The sequence below is a fragment of the Staurois parvus genome, unplaced genomic scaffold (assembly GCF_062004578.1).
Source record: "Staurois parvus isolate SC_StPar_1 unplaced genomic scaffold, SC_StPar_1.0 ptg001370l, whole genome shotgun sequence".
NCBI lineage: Eukaryota > Metazoa > Chordata > Amphibia > Anura > Ranidae > Staurois > Staurois parvus.
Genome location: NW_028319166.1, coordinates 488,328 through 503,086, shown reverse-complemented (window position 1 = coordinate 503,086; position 14,759 = coordinate 488,328). Strand labels below are relative to the sequence as shown.

Sequence of the window (14,759 nt, the reverse complement as noted above, 5' to 3'; positions counted from 1 at the left end):
TTTTTTTCTTTTTGTCTGACTTACTCTCATTATAAGGCTAGATGCTTCTAGCAAACTGTTGTATCAATACAACCCATCTTTTGTCTATGTTTATGTTTTTTGATGCTCAATAAATCTTTATTGGAAAAGAAAAGCTAATAAAAAAAGGTCATCCTTCACTGGTGGTTAGCGAAAAAAGGTCGCCCTATTTTGGTGGTCAGTAGAGAAGGGTCACCCTACATTGGTGGTTAGTAAAGAAGGGTCACCATACACTGGTGGTCACTAGAGCAGTGTCACCCTATATTGGTGGTCTGTCAAGAAGGGTCATCCTACATTGGTGTCAGTAGAGAAGGGTCCTTATACACTGCTGGTCAGTGAGAGGCATGCCCTCCTTACATTGGTAGTCAGTGGAAGGAATGTATCTTACTTTGCTGATTTGGAGGGAAGAATGCTTCCATTACAAAAAAAGTTAATTGATGTTAGTGAAGATGAATGGAGAAGCTCCACTTAACCCATCCTGATGTCTCTGCTGAGTGATGCCAGCCCCAGAACTATGCAATCACCATCAACAAGGAGATCAATCTGATCCCCTACAAATCTCTGGAGGTATCCTGTGGTTCCATGGAACCCTGTTTGAGAGAGGCTGGTTAAATTCATAGAACTTGCAATATAGCGTTTTTCTTAAAAGAAGCTTTCAGAGGAAAGCAAGATGGCAACACATTATACCAAGGCTGCAGGGAATTTTGTCACCTTCTTTTTTTATGTTCTTCTGCTGGACTTACCTAGAAGTGTCCATTGGTAACCAATGAAGGGATAATGGAATGGGGATGATAAAAATATATTGTAAATGTTATTTGGTGCCGGCCCCTCTTACTTTAAGTCATTAGCCCATTATGTCAAGTGTGGTTATCAGTATTATACACACATGTACATTTACATTATGTTGCTTGTTACTGAAAAATGTGCACTGTGCAAAAAAAGTAAAATATAAGTATATTCTAAGTTCTTTTAACTTTATGTACACATTTATAAATATTGCAATGTCATTGTTGTAATGTACCATTGTGTACTTCTTTATACTAAAAAGAAGCAGTTAAACACCTCTTCTAGTCAAAAACTTGCAAAACAGTTGCTGAACGGATATAGAAGTGCTCATTTCCAATACATGCCTAATAAATAAAATAAATATTAATTTAAAAAAAAGCAAAGTACATATGTAGTTTATTGAAGTTAACAAATATTGCTTATATTTTCTAAGCAATCAGTATTTTACATAATATAATTCACATTTTCAAGTATCACATATTCTAAAATCCAATTATTTTTTCATTTAGCTTCTTTGTTCTTTCTTTAACCAGTAGATGGCAGTATAATGCATTTGCATCAAAGACCTTTTTTTCTAACACACTATGTTGACAGAAAAATTAATAGTTACATCTTGCTTTTGGGGAAATCTGATATTGCAAATGAAACATTTAACAATGAAACAATAATGAACACTTTATTATTATACTTGTCATCTTTAGCATAAGAGAAAAATAACTACATTAATTTCAGACTGTCAGTAATAAACTAGCACTTCCTTACCCTTGAGTAGATGTGGAGGACCCCAGGTGATGACTCTTTGTGGGGTGAAGGAATTGGGAACCAGCCATTTTATTAGTTTTAAAGAGTTTATTAAAGCACAGTAAACTCAAGGAGAGAATGTTGGGGCAGAAGATACCAAAAAGTAGGCAAACATTCGACTCTAGACTTCTCCTCTATTAAAATATGTACAGTATACAGTAGCTGGTTCTTTAAGAATAACCAAACAGCACAGGCACGTAAACGCCTTGCTGCCATCTCCCACCAGCCCTAAAGGGATTCTAAACATAGTAACTTAAAGACTATGTAATTACTGTGTTTGTGTTACAGACTCCCAATTGCAAGCAATGACCGGTATTGCACAATGGAGCCAGCTGATGCATATATACATCGCCTCTGCAGTAAGGTCCACCATTATGACAATAGAATATGATTAATGAATGAACAGTGAGAACTTTTTGCATTATTAATGAGCAGCAGCTTCAACTCTGCTCTCCAGGACACACTTCAGAACAAAAGCCTCCCAAGATGCTTGATATAGTCAGTCAACTTCCTACTCCATTCCTTCTGGATGTACCCACCAACAAGGCAGCATAAATTCCATATACCCAAGTTCAGCCCCTCTTTCAGCAAATGCTCTCTCCAAGCAGTGGGTTCGGGAGGCAGAGACTTCCAGAACAACGTACCCCCTATTAACTTGGGCAGAAGCCTAACAAACACAGAAACCATAACAAAGTGAGCTCAGATTGACTACAGTCTAACTGCCCACTAAATCTAGAACATGGATACTATGAATCCAGCTTTAGACAGGGTCCCTACAAACCAATTATCACATTTCCTTTGTTTTTGTAAAAATTTTGATCCTTTATCTATTCCATTATTAATTGATATTTAAGGGTACATACAGTATAGCCCAAAAATGCATGTAATTTGTACTAATAGCATTTCACTCTCCTGGACAAATGTTATCAGAGGGACAAGCTACCAGTTTGGTGGTATTTTTGTGGCCATATGAAATTGGCGCTTTCCAGGGAAGATTGCTTAAAGAAATGTTTTCTTCAATCAAACAGACTGCAGGGCTCCAAAGATCAATGCCAAGCTTCTGCCAGCTTGCTTCCAATAGGATATTATCAATAGGTAGTCCACACTATGAAAGGTCATAATTTGTATTCATTTCATAAGTCTAAAATTACAGCCCTGACATGTTTCAACTTAAACCATCTTAGTAATAGCTATTGCTAATATCCTATTGAACCTTCCTCCTTTGTTGTGCTCTTACGCTTGTACAAGCAACAGAAGATTACCTGCAGTCTCTTTTGCACTAGTGGTCACATGCTCTGATCATATTCTGTCAGAATCACTTGTAGCTTTTTCTCACTGTTCTGCTCTCATTTTGAGTAAGCCTTTATTTGTCAAAGTATCAGAAGAAACAACTATTTCAGATTGGTATTTTATTTTTTGCCATTGATTTGTAGGCATGGGATTTTGGGGCACAGGACCTTTTTGTGCCAGTGACATATACACCTGAAAAAATGGGTTATTGGACTCAAAGTAATTTTACAATGCTAATGTTCAGTATGAAATATCCTAAACTTTAAACTAACACCTGATTTTTAACCTAAACAAATAACTAAACATACAGTATCAGCAAAACGAATTCTAATCAATAACCTAACACCCAAAAGTAAGCCTTAATGTAAACCCTTTCTGCCCATACTACCTTGGCACAGTGTGATGTTGCAGATGAAACAACTGTTGGGAGGGTCTATTTTATTGTCTGTTGAGATGTGATGAAAATAAGACTTTAAAAAAGTTGCAAGTATCTTATTTAGTACCTTATCTGGAGTAAATAAATCTCTCTTTTAATCATTACCTTAATTTTTAAACCCTAAACTTTACCTAACCTTTAACGTCAACCCTTAAGTCCTAAAACCTCTCCCCTTAATTTAATCTAAACCAAACAATTCATCATCAAGAAAGAAGAAATGTGGGGCACTCACAAATTTACTCCAAGACTTTTAATTATGGCTCTTGGAAAAAGTGATAGCACAATTTAGTCTATAACATTTTCATGTTGATCTTTTTCTCAAGTTCTCTTCATTAGGTTAAGGTTCAGATGAGGACCATGTAAAATAATGCAATTTACAGTTGGTTGCATGGTTGATTTAAATCTGTGAGTGCTGGGACTAAGTAACCAAAAGAAAATAGTTGGTCTGGTAAAAGCTAGTGTGTTACCATTTTACCATTTTACAGTAAAAATAATAAACCTAGACTTTAATTGTTTTAGAGTAGCAACAGGATCACTTTAATATTAGAGATGCATATTGTAAAATAGGATAACCTGCCAGATGGATGATGACTTTATTTTTCCCTCTGTTCCCTTTGTAGAAGAGCTACAGCTGCCACTGGCATCCAGCACTTCTAGGTACCTACAGTGGGGATCGAAAGTTTGGGCACCCCAGCTAAAAATTTGTATTAATGTGCATAAATAAGCCAAGGAAAGATGAAAAAATCTCCAAAAGGCATCCAATTACAGATTAGACATTCTTATAATATGTCAACAAAAGTTATATTTTATTTCCATCATTTACACTTTCAAAAAAAACAGAAAACAAAAAAAGGGCGTCTGCAAAAGTTTGGGCACCCTGCAGAGTTAATATCTTGTACTGCCCCCTTTGACAAGTATCACAGCTTGTAAATGCTTTTTGTAGCCAGCCAAGAGTCTTTCAATTCTTGTTTGAGGTATCTTTGCCCATTCTTCCTTCCAGTTCTTTGAGATTTCTGGGCTGTCTGTCACGCACTGCTCTTTTAAGGTCTATCCATAGATTTTCAGTTATGTTGAGGTCAGGAGATTGTGAAGGCCATGGCAAAACCTTCAGTTTATGCCTCTTGATGTAATCCCCCGTGGATTTTGAGGTGTGTTTAGAATCATTATCCATTTGTAGAAGCCATCCTCTCTTTAACTTCAGCTTTTTCACAGATGGCATCAAGTTACCATCGAAAATTTGCTGAAATTTTATTGAATCCATTTTTCCTTCTACTTGTGAGATGTTCCCTGTGCCACTGGCTTCAACACAACCCCAAAGCATGATTGATCCAACCCCATGCTTAACAGTTGGACAGAGGTTCTTTTCATTAAATTCTGTGCCCCTTCTTCTCCAAACGTACCTTTGCTCATTCCGGCCAAAAAGTTCAATTTTAACCTCAACGGTCCACAGAACTTGTTTCCAAAATGCATCAGGCTTGTCTATATGTTCATTTGCAAAGTTCAAACGATGATTTTTGTGGTGAGGATGTAGAAGAGGTTTTCTTCTGATGACTCTTCCATGAAGACCATATTTGTACAAGTATCTCTTTATAGTGGAATAGTGTACCACAACTCCAGTGTCTGCCAGATCTTTCTGGAGGGATCATGCAGTCATGGGTTTTGAATTGTTTTTCTCACAATCCTGCGAGCTGTTCTGTCTGATATTTTTCTTGGTCTTCCAGATCTTGCTTTAACTTCCACTGTTCCTGATGACTGCCATTTCTTAATTACATTCCAAACAGAGGATATTGACATCTGAAAACGCTTTGCTATCTTCTTATAGCCTTCTCCAGCTTTGTGAGTGTCAACTATTTTCAGTTTCAGTTTTCTAGACAACTGCTTAGAAGAACCCATGGTGCTGATTGTTGGGGCAAGGTCAGATGAGTCTGGACATTTAAAACCTTTGAGATTGACATAACCTGATCTTCCCAGATGATGATTGAGAACAATTCATGACACTGGCAGGTCTCAGCTTGGCAAAGGGGGCAGTGCATGCTATATATTCTGCAGGGTGCCCAAACTTTTGCAGACGCCATTTTTTTGTTTTTTGTTATTTTGAAAGTGTAAATGATGGAAATAAAATCTAACTTTTGTTGACATATTATAAGAATGTCTAATCTGTAATTTGATGCCTTTTGGAGATTTTTCCATCTTTCCTTGGCTTCTTTATGCACATTAATACAAATTTTTAGCTGGGGTGCCCAAACTTTCGATCCCCACTGTAAGTCTAGTCTATATTCAAGACCGAAGCCAACACAGCCACACAAAAAAAGAACAGAGGGTCCTGCCTTTAAGTCTGGAGACCTTGTATGAATTTCCACTTCTATATTAAAGCTATAGTGCCTTTCCAAGAAGATAGGTCTTAAATTCAATGAAAATATAAGGCTGTCATCATTAAAATGCATCTAGAACAGTGTGATGTCTAAATACACCCATGTTTCTTGGAAATCCTGATTAAACATATGAAGTCACAGAATCACAGAAAAGCACAGCACATCGCAAGTATAACTGTCAATTTTAATAGCTTCAAATAATACTGTATGGAACGTTATTCCACCGCATCAAATAATACTGTATGGGAAGTTATTCCACTCTGCCATTATTTAATGTTTCATTTAATTTATTCTGTGTTGATATAACTGTTCATTGATATACAGTAATAATCAATATAGTCACGCTTCAGGATGAAAAACAGATTGGAAAAAGCTGCTTGCACTATATTTTGATATATAATATACTATAACAGAAATGAAATTGAAAACTTGCGGCATTATTTCCCTATGCATACTCCATACACCTAGTGAATGGTGTCTATTATTTCATCCCCCTCTCATAACTGAATCAATGTGCCACTTAATAAAATGTAAATAATTCACCAAACCATATAACACAAAAAGTCACTCATAAAGATATACAGTTCAATCCTCAGTGCCAGTACAGTGTAATGTTCAAACAACCCAAAAAGTCCCACCAAGTGCCAGTGAAAAATTTTTATGCATTATCCTTGGATATTAAGTGGCACATTGATTAAGTTAAGAGATGGGGATGAATCAATCCCGAGATGTGTGGACTATGCATAGGGAATTAGCACAGCACATTTTAATTTCCATTGATATAAAGTATTTGATAGTATCTTTTAAGAAAATATATATATATATATATATATATATATATATATATGGAAAGTGAATTTGAATGGTGAAGTTATTATATGGTAAATACAATCCAGCATCTTATGGCAATTTTCAGGGGTTATAATTACATCATATATTAACCACTGTAGAATAGAGCCATTTATTTGTTGGTCCATGAGCATTATGGGGAAATTTCTGGTAGGGTGTGCCCTGTTGGGGTCTGTCCTGTTTGTATGGGGCTTGTTTGGTTTTTCATGCTCTGGCTCTCCTGCTTCCTTTAATTCACAATTGGAGGGACCTCTATGTTTCAGGGGAAGAATATGTGCAGTACAAAGACTTGGATATTTTGATGTCTAGATCTTTTTTTAATTGTGATTATTTCTATTTAGAAAGACTGATCAGAGATCCTGAAGAAGTGGACCAAGTCCAAGAAACACATTGAGCTACAAAACTACGCAAAGGATAACATCACTTATAGTCATCTACCAACCTGATAATATAACATTAAGAAGTTATTGGAGCAGATTTACTAAAACTGGAGCACACAGAATCTGGTGCAGCTGTGCATAGTAACCTTTCAACTTCCAGGTTTTATTGCCAAAGCTGAAGTTAGAAGCTGATTGGTTACTATGCACAGCTACACAAGATTCTGTGTTAGTAAATCTCCCCTATTGTGTTTGGTTTTATGGAAATATTTTTGCACCAATGTATGGCTATTTTATACTGTATATGAAACAATGTTTTGATATATTTTAATTGTAGTATGTTGTGCATCAAAAGCCCCCTTTCTAAGTTACTTTATAGTAGACTTTTGAGTGAAGCAATGACAAGCTCAGCAGGATCCAGCATCCAGTAATCCAGCTTCATTGGTTGCTAAAATGCAGGCAGCCAGACCTCACTGAATCATGCATTTCCATGGTGCTGTCTTGACACAGTGCAGCCAGACTGTCTGCACCATGGAAAAGCACAACACTGTGCATCCCAGCCACCTGAATCCCAATAACAAATGAAGCTGGATTCCTGGGGGGTGGATCCAGCTGATCTTGTCACCACTTCAAATACAGAGACAGAGTGAACAGAAGAACTGAAGGCTGAACATGTCACTGCTTCAGTTGAAGAGATTGTAGGAGTGGAGCAGGGGAACTGGTGTGAGCCATCAGGGGCTGACCCTGTCCCTGCTTCAATTGAAGAAACAGAGGAGGTGGAGCAGGCAAACTTGGTGTGAGCCATCTGAGGCTGAGCCTGTAACTGCTTCAATTGAAGAGAAAGAGTGATGTGAACAGGGTTCTAACAGGAGGGAATAATTAGCCAAAGCTTGATCTAAATAGAATAGCAGACTCCTTGGATGCATGCACTAACATGTGAAGTCCCAACCTGGTTTCTGATATACATTATTTTATCTGAATCCCAGTCTGCAGCTCTAAAAAATTTAATAATTAATAAATCCTGTATAGCATTAATAATAATAATACCAATAATAATAATAATAATAATAATAATAATAAAAGATCCAGTACCTTGCAGTACATAGATATTAAATCTAATGTACATGTTTGGTTGCATGGAGGGACTCAACTAGAGTAAAAACGTGTCAGCTATATATTGAAATTAAAGAGAGCAAACAATAATTATGATATCCCTGTATTGATATCAATTTTGATAAGATTGTGTAGTCTCTAAGCATAAAGAAAATAATGCAGTTAATACTAATTATCAGATTTGTAACTCATCACCTAGTGTCAGGGGTGGACTGACCATTCGAGCACTCGGGGCACTGCCCGAGGGCCCAGGGTCAGTAGGGGGCCCCATGAAATGCCCCTGGTACCTTTTATAGGGTTTTTTTGGGTGTGCTTTGAGTGTGGGCAAGGACACAGGGGCCTCATGATCCCCTATTGCCCGGGGGCCCCATGAGTTGTCAGTCCGCCCCTGCCTACTGTAGTTATGAGTTCTTAAAGATTTGACCAAATCAAAACATGTACGGATAAGTCCAGAATGTAACTGTGAGGTCTGACATATCCCAAACTGAGTGGGGAGAATGATACTGCACACAGGGGCACTGTCAATTCTCTAAATGCAGTCAAATGTAAATCTTATGTCTGTGGTGAACAGCCCGAGACAGTTATATATTTCATTAACATCTCAGTTTAAGACATAAAGTAGAGAAAGTTGAAAAGCAGAACCATTATGAATCTCATTAAAACTGTCTAGGCTAAAAGCAGAGCAGGATGTCATAAAATTGGCATGTTGTAAACATTCTGGCAAAGCAGTTTCAAAACAATACACAGTCTAAGTCTGTTTGTTTTAACTTCCAGAGCCAAAAATGCATTTATATTCCATAATTCCTGCAGTGATGGAGTTAAATGGTCACACTAATACATCATCAGGCTAATGGAGCACATTGAAATTTCCTAAGCCATATATGCAATCAATTCATATTTCATCTCTATCAAATTGTTATATCTTTCTGTAATATGTTGGTTGTCAGAGTGTGAATCCTTGTCAACCTGAGAATACAGATATATGAATGTGGCATTAGACCCCCTGATAGACACATCTCAGGGGTGTCAAACCTCTCCTACGTGTTCCTTAGATACTTTAAAAAATTACTCCACACGGAGCAATTGGTTGTATGGCTTGTGCTTCACAGCAAAGAGAAAGGCTTTACCTTCTCTTCAGCTGCTCATCAGACATATTCACACATTGATTATTTTTTTATCAGTCTGATCTTCACCTTGTTCAGGAAGCCTATATTTACACTTGCCACTTATCAGACAATGCGATGCTGTCACTTTCTTTATGGGCCAACCCCCATAGGGTCTGGCAACGGAAGCCTAATAATTCCCTTATTCAAGATGCAGTGGTAAGGATGAAGGTAGCTCTCAAAATTAGCCACAAATGACTCCAAGCCCAAGGCTTGCAGAACTTCAGGCCTGTAGGGAAAAGATAAAAGCTATCCAAGATAAAAGCCCAGTTCACTAGACTTCAGTCTCACTTTTGCAACTGTGGTAATAAACTATGGAAAATGCTAGCCAAACCGCTTAGAGAAAAGACTTCTGACACATGTGTCCTTTGTTGCATGAGGAGATGGGAAATCATTATACTCTTCCCAGACTATCACCACTCATTTCATGGTTCTATAGAACCTTATACAACTCAACACCTTGAAGTGCCACATCCCCTGGAGAGGAGAACATTGCCACAATATGCCAATATGGACTACCTCACCTCCCAACAGAGCAGTGTCAGACCCTAGATGCTCCCTTGATAGTAGAAGACTTGAAAGACCTGAAAGATACTAAACCACATAAGGCCCCTGGTCTGGACAGATTTTCCCTTCTCTACTACAAAACTTTTGCCAACATCCTGGTGTTCCCCTTACTTCAGTCTTTTAACGCTATTAGAGATGGGCACCATCTACTTTCAAATACATTATGGGTGACTATAACTGTCATTCCTAAAGAGAGGAAAGACAGACACAAGTGTGCAAATTATCACTCTATTTCCTTACCGAAACAAGGACTTAAAGCTTTTCATGGAAATCCCAACCAACGGGCTTAAGCATTATATCCAAAGACTGATCCAGATGGGTTTTCAATCCAATAAAGAGGCTAAGTACAACACCACCAGGGCATTGAATGTAATTCATTTGGCATGTTACCAATACCCTGATGCTCCTATCATGTACAAATGCTGAACAAGCATTTGACCAAGTAAATTGGTCTTTTATGACTGTGGTTCACCAACACCTGGGCTTTGGAACCCAGATGCTGGGTAGACAAGATCTATTTGCGTCCATTGGCCAAAGTGAAAACAGTGATATATTACCTGATAAGTTCCCACTGACTTGTGGAACTAGACAGGTTGCTCCCTGTCATCCCTCATCTTCACCCTTATTAGGCCGTTTCAGAGACCATGCAAGCATTTCTGGTTTAAGAGTGTGTTAAAGGATGCACAGATTTCCAGGTTATGCGGACAGCCTGTTATTTGTTTATCACCCAGCCTCTTACTTCTCTTCTGTACCTTCTGGAAGAATTTTGGTTATATAGTGAACGGTCTAATTTTAAAATAAATTTCCTCAAATCAGAGGTTCTGAACATCAATCTCCATCTGACTACTATACCGCATTGAAGCCCCACTTAGGTGGGCTCCACACCACATTCGATATCTGGGTACGCACCTAACTTTCTCCCTTAACTAGCAGCTAATTTTTCTCTGCTCTTTACTAAGCCTCTTCAGAACCATAGAAATTGCTCCATAAGGTGTTTCTTGTGGTTTGGAAAGAATGGTGTCCTTAAGATGACTATACTCCCGAAGCTGTTCTATCTGTTACAAACTCTCCAAATCAGAATCCCTAAATCCTTTCTCAATCAAGTAAGAGGGGTTTTTACTTCTTTTCTGTAAGCCCAAAAATTCTATGGACAATATCAAACTTTGTTGTTGTGCCCCAAACAAAACAGGGGACTAGATTTTCCAGATCCACTATGACAATAAACGCTGGATTCAGCTGGAGTAAGCTACCATGGATATTCCGTTAAGTGGTATCCCTTGGTTTAACCACTTCAAGTCCGGACACTTTCACCCCTTTCTAGTCCAGGCCAATTTACAGCTTTCAGCACTATCACATTTTGAGTGACAATTACTAAGTCTTGCAACACTGTACCCATTTGAAACTTTTATCCTTTTTTGAGACAGATAGAGCCTTCTTTTGGTGGTATTTGATCACCACTGGGTTTTTTATTTTTTGCTATATAAATGAAAAAATACTGGAAATTTTAAAACAAATCATTTTTGCTTAGTTTTCATTATACAATTTTGTGATTGTTCACAGCAGTCACATGGTAAATCACCACATGATCGCCCGAAATAATGTGATCCGCTGTGTCCAGGCAACACACCGATCACCAGGCTCCAGGAGTGCACTCTGCATGCTGCGCATGAGCCATCAATGCGGGATGATGTACAGTAATGTTAGCCTGCATCGGCATTGCTTCCTGTCCACCCATTGTACATAGATGGTGGATGGGAAGCAGCGCCCATGGGGGCTAACGTTCCTGAGGTTAACGAGGTCCTCCCTCCCCCAGTTAGATCTCATCCTCCGGTTGGTTACACAGCCCAACTCTTTCTTAACCTCTTGCCGACCGCGCATAGCCGAATGACGGCTTCACCGCGGCCGGCCAGTTCTGAGTGGACGTCATATGACGTCCTCCCAGAACCCGCTCTCCTGCGCGCCCCAGGGGGCGCGCACCCGGCGATCTCCGTGATCGCTGTGTCCTACGGACACAGCTGATCACGTGATGTGGTGAAAGGCAGATCCCACCGGCCTTTTACCACGTGATCAGCGGTGTCCAATGACACGCTGATCACAGGGAAATGCAAGTGCCGGTTCTCGGCTGCACTTTCCTCACGCTGTCAGATCGTGAGGAAAGTACTGCCGAGAACCGGCAGTTGTCAGAGCGGGGATCGGCACCGATCATCAGGGCACTGATGATCAGTGCCCTGATGATCGGTGCCCAGCAGTGACACCCGCAAGTTCCGCCCAGCAGTGCGCCCACTAGCCCCGCCCACCCGTTCCCAGCAGTGCCCCCACCTGTGCCCAGCAGTGCACCCACCTGTGCCACCTACCTGTGCCCAGAAGTGCCACCTACATGTGCCCAGCAGTGCCACCCACCTGTGCCCACCCACCTGTGCCCACCAGTGCCACCCACCTGTGCCCACCAGTGCCACCCACCTGTGCCCACCCACCAGTGCTGCCCACCAGTGCCACCCACCAGTGCAGCCCAGCAGTGCTGCCAGTCAGTGCCACCAGTCAGTGCCCAGGGGTTGTGCCAGTCAGTGCCGCCAGTCAGTGCCCAGAAGTGATGCCGTCTATCAGTACCCATCATCAGTGTCACCTATCGGTGTCGCCTATCAGTGCTGCATATCAGTGCCGCCTATCCGTGACCCCTAATTAGTGCTGTCTATCAGTGCCGCCTATCCGTGCCACCTCATTAGTACTGCCTATCAGTGCCCTTTAGTGCTGCCTATCAGTGCCCATCAGTGCCGCCTATCAGTGCCCATCAGTGCCGCCTCATCAACGTAAATCAGTGAAGGAGAAAAAATACCTGTTTGAAAAATTTTATAAAAGAAACAAACTTTTTTTTTTTTTTCAAATTTTTTGCACATTTTTTAATTTATAGCGCAAAAAGTAAAGTGCCCAGTGGCGATTAAATACCACCAAAAGAAAGCTCTATTTGTGAGAAAAAAATGATCAAAATTTCATATGGGTACAATGTTGCATGACCGCGCAATTGTCAATCAAAGTGCGGCAGCGCTGAAAGCTGAAAATTGGCCTGGTAAGGAAGGGGGTATAAGTGCCTGGTAGGCAAGTGGTTAATGAAAGGAGGGAAATACTCTTAGCAACTTGGTTTTCGCATATGACTCCAATCATAGGCCACCCTACATTTCTCCAGAGGATCACTGACCAGCCATTGCAGGCCATGGTCCAAAATAATCTTTTTTGCCTCAAAGTCTTCCTTACTCCCTCAGGATAAAAATCCTTGGCAGAAACCTAAGTGATGACAGATCCCCTGCTGTTATTCTGAAGGGCACATCAGCTGCGCCACTCTCTGGAAGTTTAGAGAAAATATCAGCTCTGCTCCCTCCCGCTTCTGGCAAAAGTCTTCCAGTCTTGCAGTATTGACGACCTTTGTGGCTCTGAGATGTTAAGTAACCAAATTTAGAGAGCTTCAAAAGAATCCAATGCAAAACTGGAATGTGCTGTGCTCATTTGTTAAAATATGCTGAATACCATATATTATTTGTGACAATGACATTGTATGTATTTAAGATTATTATGAAAGTGCTTGTAAACCTCATACAGTAAGTATGAACCAAGCATATCCATCTATAGTTTGTACATGTTTCAATTAAGAGCACTAAGTGTAATTTATGTCTGTTTCTCCGTTCCTCTGCTATCAGCATGAATCACTTTCAACAAGTTTTCCTGACACCAAGAGAAAAAAGGTGCTGGGGAGGGAACTCCAGCACACAGCCTGTGGTTGACAGCCTCAGCTCTGTTCCTTTGTGCTGTGTGAAGGACACAGGAATCATCTCTCAGAGCTCTCCTCACTGAGCTCTGCAGTGTGTAATTTCAGCTCTCCATTTACTGTTTTCTGGGAGATCAGACAAGCTTTATAAATTCTGGACTTTGAATGGATGTAGAGAAGACTGCAGATAAACAAGTAGAATGCATGTAGGGGGATTTGCTTCATCTTTGTGTGTCACCTGATGCCAGTAACTTCACTGGGTATACAGTATGTAAGGGTTTACAACCATTTAAAGGTAAATTGTTACTATTATAAAGGATTTATATCACCAACAGTTTGCACAGTGTTTTACAATATAAAGGGAGACAGTACAGTAACAATAAAATTCAATTCAAGAGGGTGAGGAAGGCCCTGCTCCTGAGAGCTTACAAGCAATTGGCATTTTCCCAGAGCAGTAGCCATCTTGCTCTGCTCATAAAATGCTTCCTTGTATTCACAATCTCTCTGTTATGATTTCCTTAGCTCACAAGAAACTGTACTTACAGATGACTATATTTGCCTTCCAGATTGAGAGTTCCCAGTCCATGTGTGGAAACCTATGGAATTGTGTGTGTTTTGCAAAATTGTTTCTCATGTCCGGGCAGGAGGATTTTGTATTGTCTTAATATTGGCAAATGTGCTGGTAAATTTCTGATGACTTGAAAGGAATGATGATCCCTTTTTGCTTTGTCTCTCGCTCTCTTTCTAATTCCCCCACATCTTCCCGTCTGTACCAGTTGCATTAGCTTCAAATTAAACATCAATGTCTCTCTTTGTCAAACTTTATTTCGGTAAACAATACATTTTATATGGCAGTGTAATGGTACTTACTATAGCATAGCTTTTGTAGAAAACAAATATGTGAATTTTAGCATACTGCAAGATAAATATTCGTGTATTGTATAGGTTTGTCAGTGGACTCAGAGTTGCACTGTAGCACAGCATGAATACAGAAGAATGTTTCCAGTTGTCAGTATTTTGGCTCCTGCCTTCACCAAGGAAGTTCTTTTCTTTAGATATCAGCAGTAAAGTTCTCAACAAATAAACAATGTTCAGTTTCCTGGGGAATCAGTTCCTTGATATTACAGCATAGTTCTCAATGGCCTTCTGTTCCATCTTCTTTCCAGTGTGGTTTCACAAGAAGAAACAGATTATTTTAATGCCCCGGGATGCCAGGAAATTTTCATTTTG

At 39.7% G+C, this 14,759-nt stretch overlaps 1 protein-coding gene across 1 annotated transcript in view; it reads left to right on the top strand.

The window, feature by feature from the left end:
* The window catches only part of LOC149436365 (uncharacterized), a 101,150-nt gene extending 88,435 nt beyond the window's left edge, over positions 1-12,715 (top strand). Inside the window, exons 4-5 of the mRNA XM_089661694.1 lie at positions 1,894-1,964; positions 6,894-12,715. Coding sequence (XP_089517820.1) covers positions 1,894-1,964; positions 6,894-6,946 — 124 coding nt within the window. The 3' untranslated portion in view covers positions 6,947-12,715. The remainder of the gene's footprint in view (positions 1-1,893; positions 1,965-6,893) is intronic.
* Positions 12,716-14,759: the final 2,044 nt, after the last annotated feature.